The 15126-nt window shown below is 36.1% G+C and overlaps 1 protein-coding gene across 2 annotated transcripts; it reads right to left on the bottom strand.

Annotated features, from left to right (window-relative positions):
- Positions 1–660: 660 nt before the first annotated feature.
- LOC149215022 (TMV resistance protein N-like) lies at positions 661–5855 on the bottom strand. 2 transcript variants are annotated; one of them, XM_089391032.1, is made up of 5 exons: positions 4953–5855; positions 3367–4465; positions 2847–3209; positions 1396–2748; positions 661–938 (listed from the first exon to the last, which is right to left on the bottom strand). In XM_089391032.1, exons 1-4 carry the CDS (start codon positions 5516–5518, stop codon positions 1414–1416), a joined length of 3363 nt encoding a protein of 1120 aa, XP_089247158.1. In that variant the 5' UTR covers positions 5519–5855; the 3' UTR covers positions 661–938; positions 1396–1413. The 2 variants fall into 2 exon arrangements, with proteins under 2 accessions (XP_089247158.1, XP_089247157.1); XM_089391031.1 differs by lacking the exon at positions 661–938 and having other exon boundaries at positions 1278–2748; positions 4953–5854.
- Between the last annotated feature and the right edge of the window lie 9271 nt (positions 5856–15126).

Below are 15126 nucleotides of genomic sequence, written 5' to 3' on the forward strand. Positions count from 1 at the left end.
ACAACACCAACCTTGAAAGTGATATGAAACCACATTTTCTTTAGCACGTGACCAATATACACTGTGATACGAATTTGTTTGGTCAAACCTCCACTTATTTAACATTATGCTACATCTGTGATGTGAAATTGAACCCCATTTCCTTCCGCACATGACCAATCTACACCATCAGAGGTTGTTGAATACCACTATTATTTTAGTGATAATGTTAATTTCGTTTTTTGTTTTCTGAATACCTGAAGAGGTACGACAGCCGACGGGATTTTTTTTCAAAGTGTAAAGATTTAAATTGTGAAAACCATTAAATTAGTCATTTGACTAATGAGTCTGTTGTGAAATTCTAACTTTATTACAACCCAAAATCAATACAATTGTTTTTTAAGTAAGATTTACCATTTTTCCAGTGCAGCTCACAACATACTTTTCGTCTGTTTTGAAATTGCCCAACCCTGCCATAGCACAAAGCCAACTACCATTTTTGCAGTGCATTGAATCTGCACTCAGATTGACTATAAATTCAACCTGCTTCTTAAAAGGATTAAAATATAATGTTCAACCTGCTTCTTAAAAGGATTAAAATATAAATTCAACCTGCTTCTTAAAAGGATTAAAATATATTGTTCAGATTGAATTGATATTAAGGAAAATATAAACCATCCAAATACTATTTCACATTCAGAAAGAAGTGTTTTTAACTATTTTATGTTTTGGTTGCTTTTTACACATTCAAATAAGATTTGAGTGATAATACAATGGCCAACAATCTCTTCTTAAACAGGAAAACTATTCTTTCATACAAAATTGAACACTCATACAGAGATGAATCGAATTATTTAAAGGAATAAAATAATTATTACTGTTCATATAAACTGGCCGGTTTACTCTTCAGTAGTTCCTCATCTCTTAAGAGTCTAGCGGTCCTTTCTTAATGCACTGTCCTGCAAATAAAGATATAATCTGGTCAATTCACACTGACAGAGGTCTGCAGGAATATCAAATGATTATAGAATGTTATACTCAACTTACTTACAATCTGTTTTCAAGATTTTAATGATATTATATACTGTTTTTTATAAGCAAAGAGATTGTCCAAAGTGAAACTACCTTTCTGTAATAATTACATATCATAACAACATTTCCCAGACTTATAAGTAAAAATATCCTTCAATACAATTAATTATATTTATAAATATAATTAATAAGATATTTGATAAATTATAACAAATTATATCAAAATAATATTACAATACAATCCATAACAATCTGCATGAAATATAATCAGTATTGGACTTGGCAATTAAAAGTTGCTTCTTTCAAATGGATTCCATGTAAAAATGTTTCAGGGAAATCCCCTACCAATAAATCATGTAAAAATGTTTCAGGGAAATCCCCTACCAATAAATCATTGTTAAATTAGTTATCTTTGCCATCTTTGTTTTCAACATTAAATCCTTGCTTGAGTCGTAGCTGCAACTGCTCCAACACTCCATTAACCCACTTTAATTTGGGACACCCTGCAATATACAGCTTCTTCAATGACATTATGTGTTCCACACCAAAAAGCTCTTGTATCTCATGACATTTACGAACACGTAGTTCTCTGAGCTTTGTGAGCTTCCCCAGGCCTTCTATGCTCTTTATCTCGTCACAGCCTACAACCCACAACTGCTTTAAAGATACCAAGGGTTCAAAACTCGGCAGGTCTTTCACTTTATCACATTGGATCATTTCGAGAAACTCAAGCTTTCCCAAACCAGTAAAACAGCTTATTTGCCTCAATTCTGAACAAGACTGTAAAGTCAGAGTTTGAAGATTAGGGCAAATGCCCACCGGAAAGCCTGCCTCCAATATTTTTGTCCCTGACATCCATAGCTCCCGAAGGCCAAACATGCAATTGTCATCGGTGGATGACAATTTATCCAACTGTCTTTCCCCTGTTCCTCCTTCAACCCTTCTGAATGGAAGTTCCAGCAACGGACATTTATCTACACTTAAAATCTCCAGAGACTTCATCATAGCGAAATCTTGTGGCAAGTATTCTATCCCACATTTCCATAATTTCAACTTTTTCAACGGACTCGACGGTCCAAATGATTCTGGCAGGCGTGTCAGTTTCCGTGAACCGGTGACTGACAAATCATTCAAGCTCTTAAGATAACCGAGGCAAGGTGGCAGCTCTTCCAACAAATTCTCTGTGAACAAATCTCCTCCTATTGTCATAACTCTCAAGTTGCAGAGTTCGCCCATACCTCCGGGCAATTCTTTTAAGTCTGTTCCCTCCAGTAATAATTCTGCCAAGTGTCGTTGTCGTGCAACTTGGGATGGCAATTCTTTCACCTTCTTACATGATGAAAGATCCAAGAATTCCAGAGTGGTAATGTTTCCAAGTGCTCTATTGGAAATGGTCAAATTGGAGCAATTGCAGAACGATAGATGTTTGAGTCGACTTAAATGCCCAAAACTATCCGGAAGCGTTTGCAAGCTGGAAGCACTTGTCAAATCGATGTGCTCGAGAGTTGTAAGCTTTCCGAAGGAATCAGGCAGCGACATCATTTTCTCACACCCTTTTAACTCCAGGTATTTCAAGGAGCGAAGGTAACAAAATTCTTCAGGCAAACTTTCCAGTGGGATGCCGTGGAAATGTGGACGACAGATGATAATCTTTTCCAGATGCTTCAGCTGCCCTATGGACTTGGGAAAGGCTGAAAGAGGAGCGATGATATTTAACTCACGCAACTTCAGAGGCGCCTGCAATGTTCAGATTTGAGCGATCAAAAAGATGTAATTGACAATTTTCGCTTACAGATGGAATTTGTAATGAAATTAAGAAAGACCAATAAACATACCTGAGATTGACGTTTCCACAATATCTCCAATTGCCCCCCGGCTATTTCTAAAACTTTCAAATTCTCCATCGGGATCCAGGAAGGCAGACAAGAATATGGACACTTATACCATCGGAGCCATATGAGATTTGGTGACCGTGCCCTCCTCATTATGTTTTCTAAATAACCAGCTTCAGTTGTAACAAGCTGCAAATTCAGAATACCACCACGACCAAAATTATTGAATAGATGCCTCAAACAGTTCCCGAATACCTCATCACTCCATCTTCTATACCATGACATTTCTGAACTCCTCGTGATGAGCGAATCGGAAAAACGATGTGCTCGATTAATCGTCTTGATTCCGTGAACTTCAGTTGTTACCTGTTAATTGATCAAAAGTAAAAATCACACAGATCTATCTTTATCTTCAATTTCAAGAAAACTAAAAGTTCGTTTTAAAGCCAAAGACAAAAGTTTTAACAGATTCAAGTTCGTTTTAAAGCCAAAGACAAAGGTTTTAACTGATTCAAGCACTTACAGATGACGATTGCTCCAACCAGTCATCAATGGTGTTTGTCGTGTAAGACCATAGACGGAGGGGCATGGATACGTCCTGCGCAATATTTCTTCCTAGATCTCTTATGTGATCATGCATTTTTATTATTTTTATCTTATTTCCATGATCCACCTCCAGTAGACACTTGTCTTCTAGATTTTGAAGTCCCACCACACCCCATAATTTTATAGCCAAATCTCTGTCTTCTCCTATGAAATAACAAGCAATATCTAAGAATAATCGTTGTTCCTCCTCATGGAGTTTGTCATAACTGATTCTAACCCTTTGCTGTATTTCCACAGGTAATGTCTTGTGAAGTTGATCCAATAGCTCCTCCCAGTACCTTCTGTCATTTCTTCCGCAAACAAGCGCTCCGAATACCTTTAATGATAATGGCAAGCCATCACACGCCTTTACAAACAGATCTACCAGATTTTCAAATTCTGGTGGAGGGAGTGAGTGATAAAAGGCATATGAGCAGAAGAGTTCTTTGGAGTGTCGTGTATTTAGCCCCCCTAAATTATAAATTGACGACCCTAACATTCCTGAGCTTTTGAGGACATGTTTGTCCCTGGAGGTAACCAAAATCAAGCTTTGGGGACTAAGGATATGCTTAATTGGCAATAGCACATCCAGCTGATCGGCACTATCTACATCGTCTAGGACGATAAGAGCGTGACAAGATGAGAGATGCCTTTTAAGTATCCCTATACCCTGGGCAGTACTGTCAATTTTGATATCCATACCTTTCAAGTCCTTAATAAGCTGGCTCTGCACAGAGTTTAGAGACATTCTAGCTGCCTTTTCTCTAACATCAAATATAAAGGAGGCTTTATTGTAACAAGATCCCATGCAGTTGAAAATTTCTTTGGCCAGTGTCGTTTTGCCTACACCGCCCACACCAACTATTCCAACAATTTTTGTTTTCACCCACTCCTCCTCTTGCTGCGATAGCACTGCTTTTTCAAACTCCTGCAACTTTTCGCCCAGACCAGTTGGATATTTAGCAACATCCAATGGTGTTCTTGGAACCGTTTTCAAAACTTTGTGCAAGACTTTATCCAAGAGTTCGCCCTCGTCCCTGAATAATTGTAATTGAGAGAAAAGTAAGCAGTGAGAAACGTCTGAGTAACATAATTGAAAATTAACGCGGACAAGTAAAAAACAAGAAGAGGAGGAGAATCCGGCAACTGATAAGCTCTTTTTATCACATCAGAGTCAGAATCAGAATCGCAAAGGATTTCAAAAGAGGAACAGCTTATGAACAGGGTGTATTGACCGATGCTGGATACTTCAACCATTTTTAGGAGCGGAAATGGGACAGTTAATCTTTTGGGCGAACTCTGCTATAGTATTTTTGTTGTTGTTGTTTGTCAAATGTTTTTTTGTAAAGATATAATGATACTGGTTCTATAAGTGATAAAAAAATATGATTATAGGAATAATTTAGACATTTATGTAAAAGATAACAGATATAGGAAAATTGATAAAAATCTACAAATCATCTCATAAATTATGTACACTCCTTTGCTTTTCTTCTTCTGAAAAAAGAAACAAAAGATGCTCACCCATTAAAAGCTTTCAGATCAAAGCCGCTTATATCCGCCACATCAGAAAGAGCGTTTCTCCATTTTTTGATAGTATCCGAATCGTAACGTCTTTTCCTTTCCCCGGTTCGAGGGTCGAATGTTGTTTTCTCTCGGTGCTTTTGCAGTGCTTCAGCGAACTCTCCGTCCTCACCAGTGTGCCGGACCACACAAGGTTTCACGTTGAGAAAAACGGGAAGGATGGTAGCCCCCGACTCTTTCATGAGGACGAGTTCATCCAGGCACCAACTAGATTGTGCATAATTCTTGGAAAATATAGCAATGTGGATAGAGGCTACTCGAATAGCATGGTCTATTTGAGAAAAAATACTCTGACCCTCCTCCAATTCGCGCTTGTCCAGAAACACTCTTAATCCATGGTCACGAAGGCGTCTGTAGAGATGACTGGCGAAAGTGTTCTTAACATCCGGCCCACGATGGTTTATGAACACATCGTAGTCGGAATAAGAAGTCGATGCACACCAGGAGGCAGAGGAGGAGGAAGAAGCAGCCAAATCGGAAAGGGGACCTGTTGTTACAGATGTCATTGTAACAACGATGCAACTTACGATGCAACTTAGCGCAGGAAACTGCAAGCAAGAATGCGCCTTCTAAAGATGAAATCGACGCGCTTATGAGGGTTCAGCAATAGGCATTAAGCTGTGAGGGTGACAAACAGATGTGTTGGACACACAGAACTTGCTCCAAACTTGTATGTTGGATATGGGATATGATTCATTGTCCAGATGCCCAGATTCCGATTCCAGAAAAGTTCAGCAGTTTGGGATTAGGGCTTTAAGGGCAGTTTGGTTGGGTTGTGGTATAAAGGGAACGAATTTGGAATTTCAAGACCAAACACTAACCGATTTGACCGGAGTCTAATTCCATCTGCAAAGTAATTTTTAAGCCTAGGGTTATCTAACATAAATCGATCTATGGTCCAAATAAACTGTATTCTAAATTCAATATGGAAGCTAATTTCTATATATGTCTGGAGATGCGTTAATTTCTATATATGTCTGGAGATTCGTTAATTTCTATATATATTTCTTTTATTCTCCTCTACAATTTTTCATTACATCACCGGGTGGTGCCATTCCATTGAACGCCCACCACAATTTTTCAATACTTCACAGGTACCATTCCATTGGACACTAAACACATTGTGTCAATGCTAATGAATCAATCCTTCTCACAGGGCAATTTGGTAATAACTAACCACCAAATAAATCAAAATCATGTAAAATATATACTTAAAAGTAATGACCAAAATGCGCCTTAGAAATTGATTTCCGAATCCCAGCCTCCTAGAATTCAACATTTCCTTATCATGCTTAATAGGTCAAATGCCAACACTAATTGGGAGTGATTTTCAAACGTAGATGCCTTGAAATGAAATGGGTGGGGTAGCATAAATAACCATTCCACTTCGTTCACACATTATATTATAAATGACAAACCTACCTCATACCATAAAAGTCAACGAAATTACTATGTAAGGCAATAAGAGGCAATGAAATTTACAAACCTACCTCATACCATAAAAGTCAACGAAATTACTATGTAAGGCAATAAGAGGCAATGAAATTTTAATAAGGAATTAACTTTAGATCATCTCAACTCATGAGATATCTAAATTAACCAACCCATTTGTATATAAAGTCTATTAATGAATATAATAGATGATATGAAGTCATGATCACCTCATATAAAATCATACAAAGTCACAATGTTATGATCGAATATTATTTTATGGAGATATAAAGGTATGATTACTTAACCAACCCACTTGTATATAAAGTCATAATGAATATAATAGATGATATGAAGTCATGATCGCTTGATATAAAATTATACAAAGTCACAATGTTATGATCAAATATTATTTTATGGAGATATGAAGTTATGATTACCTTCACATGAAGTCACTAATAAAATAATATACGATTAAATATTATTTTATGGAGATATGAAGTTATGATGATCTTTATTTGAAGTCACTAATAAAATAATATCCGATTAAATATTATTTTATGGAGATATAAAGTTATGATGATCCTCACATGAAGTCATTAATAAAATAATATACGATTAAATATTATTTTATGGAGAATGTGATGGCAATGAAATTTAAATTACAAATTTTGGAAAATTAAAATTTTAAATTATCAGTTATTTCATCCTATATAAAGCTGTAATGTTATAATCAAAAGTTATTTTTTATGGAGGATGTGATTATATGTGGTAATTCATAATTGATGACCTCATTTACTAGTCATATGTTAGTTTAGAGCCAAAATATTTATTCATTTATTTTTTTTAATTTGTCCAAAATTTTATAAGGATTTGAGTGAGCTCTCCATAACCCATAACTTTTTAAGGTTTAGATTTGAATTTATATATACAATGAAAAACTCATTTTAAATAACAGAGTCATAATTTAACCAAAAATTGTTTTACCAATTTTTCACTAAATATTTCTAAACCATATAATTAGTAAATAACTCTGAAAATTATTCCATAATTAAATATCTTCGACTATGTAACATAACACCAACCTTTCTTATCTGAAGACTCATTTTAACAGGTTTATAATTTGCCATATATACAAGGACAGGAACGAAGAGGCGGATCAGCTTTCTAAAGCTGGTCTACAACAGGATCCGGGCAGCTGGGCAATAGAAGAGACCAGACAGGGGCAGTCATTCAGAACAGAACAGCCTCCATATGCACAGCCTCTTTGATATCAGTTTATAACTACATTTTTGACAACTTTTCTCTCAGATATTGTTTATCTGATTTTGCTTTTGTATATATTTTACTTTACAGTTTTCTTTTTTCCGGTTTATAGCACACAGATTTCAGACTCTATATACTCCTTATTGCTATATTATCACTGGATAACAGTCTTATACATTCTTTTTGATGTAGTATGGGGTTGTTTATCCTTCGTAGAAGGTGACCCCAGGTTTCTTTATGTCATGTTTGTATACTGACTTTACATCCTCCCGGGAGGAAGACTTCTACAGATTTTGATAACAGCAGAATAGCTCCCTATGGGTTGAGCAGAATGGGACCTTTATGAGTCATTGCATGGCTCAGGAACAATATGTACAAAAACTTTTTATAGTCATTAATAAAAAGTTTTGCTTTTTTCCTTGGAAAAAAAAACATAACACCAACCTTGAGAGTGATATGAAACCATATTTTCTTTAGCACGTGACCAGTCTACACTGTCATAAAAGATACAGAGGATATGGAAGAAAAAAATTATCAAACCTCCACTTATTTAACATTATGCAACGTCTATGACGTGATATGGAATCACATTTCCTTTCACACATGACCAATCTACAATGTCGTAAAGGTCTCGTAGATGTGGAAATTTTTGTCGGCGTCTTTTGATGCTTCATAGTCGAGCGCGTAAGGAATGATACCATTTGAGGTGTCAATTTTTAATTTAATTATCAATAATTATTAGGTGAATGCTAGAGATTTAATGTCCACATAATATTCTAGAATATTCAGAGTAGTATACACAAATCAATATTGAATCTGGGTGTCAATCAAGACCTATCCACATGTCAATGCCTAGAGTAATTAGACACTCCACCTGGCATCCCTCTTATCTACATTACCTCTCATGTCGTCACCCTTCCATAAATCATGTCCTCTCTCTTATCTTCACATGTTCAGAACCATTGGGCTCCTCCTACATGTTTGAATGCACGTCATGTATGTTAAATGGTGCATCCCTTCCCTCTTTTTGGTAGTCCCACAACAAGTCTCTTCTTGCATTTTCCCTTGTCTTGTTCTTGCGAGCTCTATGACCCCTACCAATCTCCATGACCTCCATTTGCCTATAATGCTTTGTGAAAGCGACCACATGGGACGTGGTGGTCGTGGATAAGGATGGGGATGACCTCCTGCTACACCAAAGGAAAATGTTGAATTGGATTTCTTTCTAAGCGACATCCCTGATAACATTCGACACTAGGTCATCGAGATGGAAACAGAGGTGGTAAGTCGTGGGGGGAAGCGCTACATCTAGTCTTTAGGCTCTTCGTAATCCTCCTTACCCAGAAACGCAATCGTGCCTCTGCTACAAGATGAATGTCAATGTCAATGCTCACTCCAATCATATCTATTCCTCCCTACGTCATCTCTCCTACGACCTTGGAGTTTCCTTCCCCCTCCACATCCCATCCTTTTCCTCTCCTGACCCATTTGCCTCACTTTTAATCCCACCGACCTCTTCTTAACCCTCCACCGTCTATGTTGTTGGGCACATCTCTCTTGCTCGAGACTCGAAGGACACCCCCATTTGTCAAATGGACGTGCACTATTCTGGAGAGAAGACCACTCATCCCCACTAGGGTATTTTTTAAGGATTTACTATTTTTCCTATATATAGTATTGTCAATGACTATTTTGCTTTGAAAATTCATGTGTATAGAATATTGGCATATATTCAGTAAAAATCATGTAATTTAATATTAAAATCGGTCATTTTTCGATAAATATCATCCATTTAATCATATATATGTAAAAAAATAGGCAATTTTTAACGGAAAATTAACTCCTAGGCCCTTGCCTTCATATCCCATCTTCTTCATTAGCTTCAAACCAATGCCAATAGTGTGCTTTTCAAATGCACCAAAATAATCATTATAAGGTGAACATGAAACTGAAGAATCACTGACATTATTTACCTCAGTTGTCGATTTTGGAGCGGGTGATGATGGCTTCACTAAGAAGAACATTCACTTGAAGATGGAGATGGAGGTTCTCCTTTATTTAACAACACATTGTCCTCTTATTTCTCTTCCTTCTTCTTTTCCTTCTTTACCAATTTCTTCTCATAATCTACAAACAATATATCTACTATGTCTGTCATTAGGTCGAATGCATTGTAGAGATCTTTGTCTTTCTCCATTTTCCTTCCTCATGTTGTACATCCAATCTTTGGTTATCATTCACATAAGAAAGAAGACCACTCTTATACCAAACCTAATCCAAAATTTTTTATTTACCAGCATTATCCAAGATATTTTATTTGGTTGAAGTTAGTAGAATTGCATGAAAGAGCATGTACAAACCATATGTGCAAATACTTAAAAAAGAAGCAACATAAACGGGATCATAAATATAATGCACACAAAATTTTGATAACGGAGTTCATCTAGTGTGAACTATGTCTCTTGGGCCTGCTTCAATAGTGGGGAGGCCACTTCATTCATCTCAGCAAAAATAAAGGCAAGTAGATGGAAAAATACATCATTATACCTCCAATCCTAGGAGTGACTCGAAATTCAATTGCACAAAACACAACAATCACATCACCAGAAGTTTTGTCTCATCCTCTTGATACTTTTAATTGTAAACATGGCTTACTTCTGAAAGGTGCATTGTTGTCTCAAACTTCATGCCCAATAATTAATGAATAAAGTGAGTTTCTCCCATGACCCCTGAATCCACTACTCAGATGCAAAAACTGACTGCACCATTGTTATCCTCATGAAATTTTGATTAAAATGAGTATAAAGTTGGCCACATTCTGACAATGTTGCTTCTGGCCCCTATGTGAATCTTTTAGATTCCTCACAGCATCAAAATGGAATATTCCCAAAAATATTTTACCTATAGAACCTTGTCGTCAAGGTTCTTCATCCAGATTTCCCTCGGCTCCAAGTTATGTTGTTCTGTCAACGTTCCACGACCTTCCACGTTTCGCACTCCTCCCCATCAATTGCAAATGACATGGCTTATATAACAAACTTTTGGTGGAATAAACAAAGCCTCGCCCATTAGGTGGTTGGTTGGAAAACTAAGTTTAGGTCATGGGCAGTTGGGTCAGTTGGGGGTTCAAAACCCATCAACCCCATCTAACACATGTTTTAATACATAAAACAATTTGGTTCGTTGACATAACCATTGCGACCAATATATAACATCTCTTGTTAACAATACATTAAAATTTGTTTTATATATGGTATTAAATAACCATATACATTACCCATGGTTATAACATGCCATTGTTAATATATAATGAACCTCCAATAAGATCCGTGACCATATTTATATGGTTAGTTATAATTTTGTTTTATATGCCTCACAAGGGTTATATATATATATATATATATATATATATATACACACACACACACACACACACACACATAGATAGATATAGATATGATTTTGTAAGCTTGATAGGACTACACCTTCATCGTGTTCAATATATCATCGTGATCAGGGAGGGGAATTGAACCGGTGACTGCACATTAAGGAGTGCCTTAACAGAGCACTCGATCATTGCCTATCCAAGACCTTGTGGATATATATATATATATATATATATATATATATATATATATATATATATATATATATATATATATATATATACATACATATATTTGTTTCTGTCTTTTGTAGGATAAAAGGAGTCAATGAATGGTTGCCATATGTCAGTGACTGGTAGGACAATAGTTGGTTTCCATTTAAGCCTTGGATCCCATGTGGCATATTGTAGACCCCCTTTTCCTGCTTGTCCTGTCAACTTCAAACTCCTATAATTTGGTCATACGGACTCATATTTGAATGTCATTTGCGCCAAAGGAATCATAGCAACAGAAACTTTAATTTGGTGCCAATCTTGTTGATATTCAAGGAATTTGAAACTTGAGCCTTTACGGATTCACTTGGATCATTCCTCCTCACTTAAGGACATTCTGTCCTTTAAAAGTATAAACAACACTGCAATCTCGATCTGCATAACAAATGTCTCTGGAAGGTCACACTCTTTTCTCCTTCACATGTGTGCTTCAGAGCCAAAAGTGATGAAACCAAATCTTCTATCCATATGCAAACTTGTAGCTGCCAATACATGTCCAAATTGCAAGATTCCAAAGAGGATCATACTTGCCAAGAGTTTATAACACACTGATGGTCAATTTTACATTAGAAACCATACCCTTTGTTATCCAATTAAAAATTAAGAATATCACTTTGTTGCACTCATAAGTGATGTTATACACTTCATCACTTTTACAAACATTAAAAATCAACATGTGATTTACAATGGTGGCCATGCGAAACTACCTAGAAAAGTTACCCCTTCCTTACCTAACTAGGTTAATGGATTTTCTTCATGTAGTTGGCTTCCTTGTTGAACTGCTTCATTGGTTGGGTCCTGCACAAGTGCTTTCTTATGCTCCCTATCCTTCTTTGGGCATAGTCTTGCAATGGCTACAATGGTTCTTCTTCCTCCAGACTTTCTTGACCTTCTTTTTCCCCTGAAGTGGATATGGATCCTTATGTTATGTCTCCTTCCACATCGACATAACCTTCCCATAATGATTTTCTTTGGTTCAAGTCTAGCGAGGAGAACTTGATTTAGCTCTTCCTTTGGAATGCTCAATATCACTGAAATGTTGTGATGTGCTCTCAGCATCCTGCGCTGACCCAAACTTGTTGCTTGAAGAATCTCTTGTTTCTTTTCTTCTAACATAGCCCAATCCTTCATATCAGGGTAGTTCCACCACTTGGATGGGATTCACAATGCCTTGGTCATTAACTCTAAATCCATTGCCTTAATATATCATCTTCTTCATTAGCTTCGAACGAATACCTATAGTGTGCTTTTCAAATGCACCAAAATCATCATTATAATGTGAAAAAGAAACAAAAGAATCACTAACACCCTTTACCTCAGTTTCCAATTCTAGAGTGGGTGATGATGGTTTCACTAAGCCTTCTCTACACTTCAACTTTTCCAAGGCCTCTTCCATGGCTCGTAGCTGAAGTTGCAATCCTTGATTCTCCTCTTCTGCTTCTTGTAGAATTCTTCTTGGTCCAGTATTCTCTGCTTGAATACTCTAATGATGAAAAGAAGATGAGGAAGAAGAACATTCACTTGAAGATGGAGATGGAGGTTCTCCTTCATTTGCTGAAGCATTCTCCTCTTCTTTATCTAAGTTCTTCTTTTTTATTTCTTCTCATAATCTACAAGAAATATATCTACCATGTCTACCATCTGGTAGAAATCCTTGTAGATATCTTTGTCTTTCTCCATTTTCCCTCCTTGTGTTGCACGTCTAATCTTTGGTTATCATTCACACTCACAATTCACATCAACAAGAAGACCACTCTGATACCAAAATTGATCTAGAGTCTCTGATTTACCGACCTTACCCAAGATATTTTCTTCAGTTGATGTTAACAAAATTGTATGAAAGAGCATGTAAAAACCATATGTGCAAACACTTAAAGAAGAAGCAACATAAAGGAGATCATAAAGGCAATGCACACAAAAGTTTGATAATGGATTTAATCTAGTGTGGACTATGTCTTTGGGCCCTTCTTCAATAGTGGGGAGGTTGCTTCATGCATACTAGCAAAAATAAGGGAGAGGACATGGAAAAATACAACATTATACCTCCAATCCTGGGGAGTGACTCGAAATTCGACTACCCAAAACACAACAATCATAAAAAAAGGGTTTATCTTGTCCTCCTTAGACCTCCAATTGTAAACATGACCTACTTCTGAAAGGTGCACTTTTATCTCGATCTTCGTGCACAATAATTAATGAAGAAAGTGAGTTTTTGCCATGTGGCCTAAAATTCGTTGCTTAGATGCAAAAACTGACTGCACCATTGCAATCATTGCAAATTCTGGTTAAAACGAGTATAAATTTGGCCACATTCCGAGAATGTCAATTTTGGTCCCTTAAGGAATCTTCTAGATTCCTCACAACATCAAAACGGAATGTTCATATAATACTCCCATTGAATATTCTGCCTCTAAAACCTCATCATCAAGGTTCTGCACACAGGGTTCCCTCGGCCCCAAGTTTTTTTGTTCTATCAACATTCCACAACCTTTCACGTTTTGCGCTCCTCCTCGTCCATTGTAAATGACATAGATTATATGACAAACATTTGGCGGAATAAACAAAGCCTCACCCATTAGGTGGTTGGCTTGAATACTAATTTTAAGTCGTGGGTGGTTGGCTCAATCGAGGGTTCAAAAACACATCGACCCCATTCAACACATGTTTAATTACATAAAACAATTTGGTCCGTTGACATAAATTTTGTGACCGATATATAACATCCATTGTTAACAATATGTTACAATTTGTTTTTTATATATGTGGTATTAAATAACCATATATATTACCCACAATTATAACATGCCATTGTTAATATATAACAAACCTCCTATCAGATCTGTGACCATATTTATATGGTTCATTATAATTTTGCTATATATATATATGGTTTTTGGTATATATTTGGGGGTTTATATATATATATATGTGTGTGTGTATAATTTTGTTTTGTATGTGTGTGTGTGTGTGTATAAGATTGTTTATTTGTATTTTGTTGGATCAAAGGAGTCAATGAATGGTCGCCATATGTCAGTGACTGGTAGGCAAATAGTTGGTTCACATGTAAATTATAGGTCCCATGTCGCATGTCATAGGCCCCCTTTTTCCTGCTTGCCTTGTCAACTTCAAACTGTGATAAATTGGTCCTACAAACTCGGATTTGAGTGTCATTTCCGTCACTAGAATTGTAACAATGAACACTTAAACACAGTTGTCATTGGTATTGATATTCGAGGACTTTGAAACTTGAACCTTTAGGGATCCACCTGGATCATGTGTCTCTTGGTATCTTGGGTATAAAAATACACTTGAACTTTTTCATTTTACATACACACTTATCACTCACACATCTTTCTCTTACACACATTATGATATCTACTTTATTTTCATGGTTATTAGTTGAATTTCTAAGCGTGATTGCTTGATGAAGATAAAAGAACTATAATACATATACACAAGTAATTACCATAGTTCAAAAATAAAGTGCTTGTATCAATTGTACTGAAAAATTAACACTAAGCAACAACACTACATATTACGCTTGTTTATTTTATTATGTAGAGTAAATGATTACATAAAATTAATACACAAAGCAAGTAAAATTAACTTGGATGATAATTTCAAAGAAGACAAAGCTGAGAGTGAGCACATAAATTATGAAGTAGTTTTATTTGTAGAAAAATCCCTAGATAGGGTACAATTTATAGAATTGTAATAATAAAATCAAACCAAGATGGAATACAATCAACAATTTTATGA

This window comes from Pinus tabuliformis, chromosome 1_1, assembly GCF_031772625.1.
Source record: "Pinus tabuliformis cultivar Carrire ecotype Pingquan chromosome 1_1, CPIR1, whole genome shotgun sequence".
In the NCBI taxonomy this organism is placed as follows: domain Eukaryota; kingdom Viridiplantae; phylum Streptophyta; class Pinopsida; order Pinales; family Pinaceae; genus Pinus; species Pinus tabuliformis.

Coding starts and splice junctions, on each gene's coding strand:
- LOC149215022 (XM_089391032.1), bottom strand. CDS start 5,518: ATGACATCTGTAACAACAGGTCCCCTTTCCGATTTGGCTGCTTCTTCC. Junction 3,210..3,366: donor GGTTGGAGCAATCGTCATCT/GTAAGTGCTTGA, acceptor ATCAATTAACAG/GTAACAACTGAAGTTCACGG. Junction 2,749..2,846: donor TGTGGAAACGTCAATCTCAG/GTATGTTTATTG, acceptor TGAACATTGCAG/GCGCCTCTGAAGTTGCGTGA.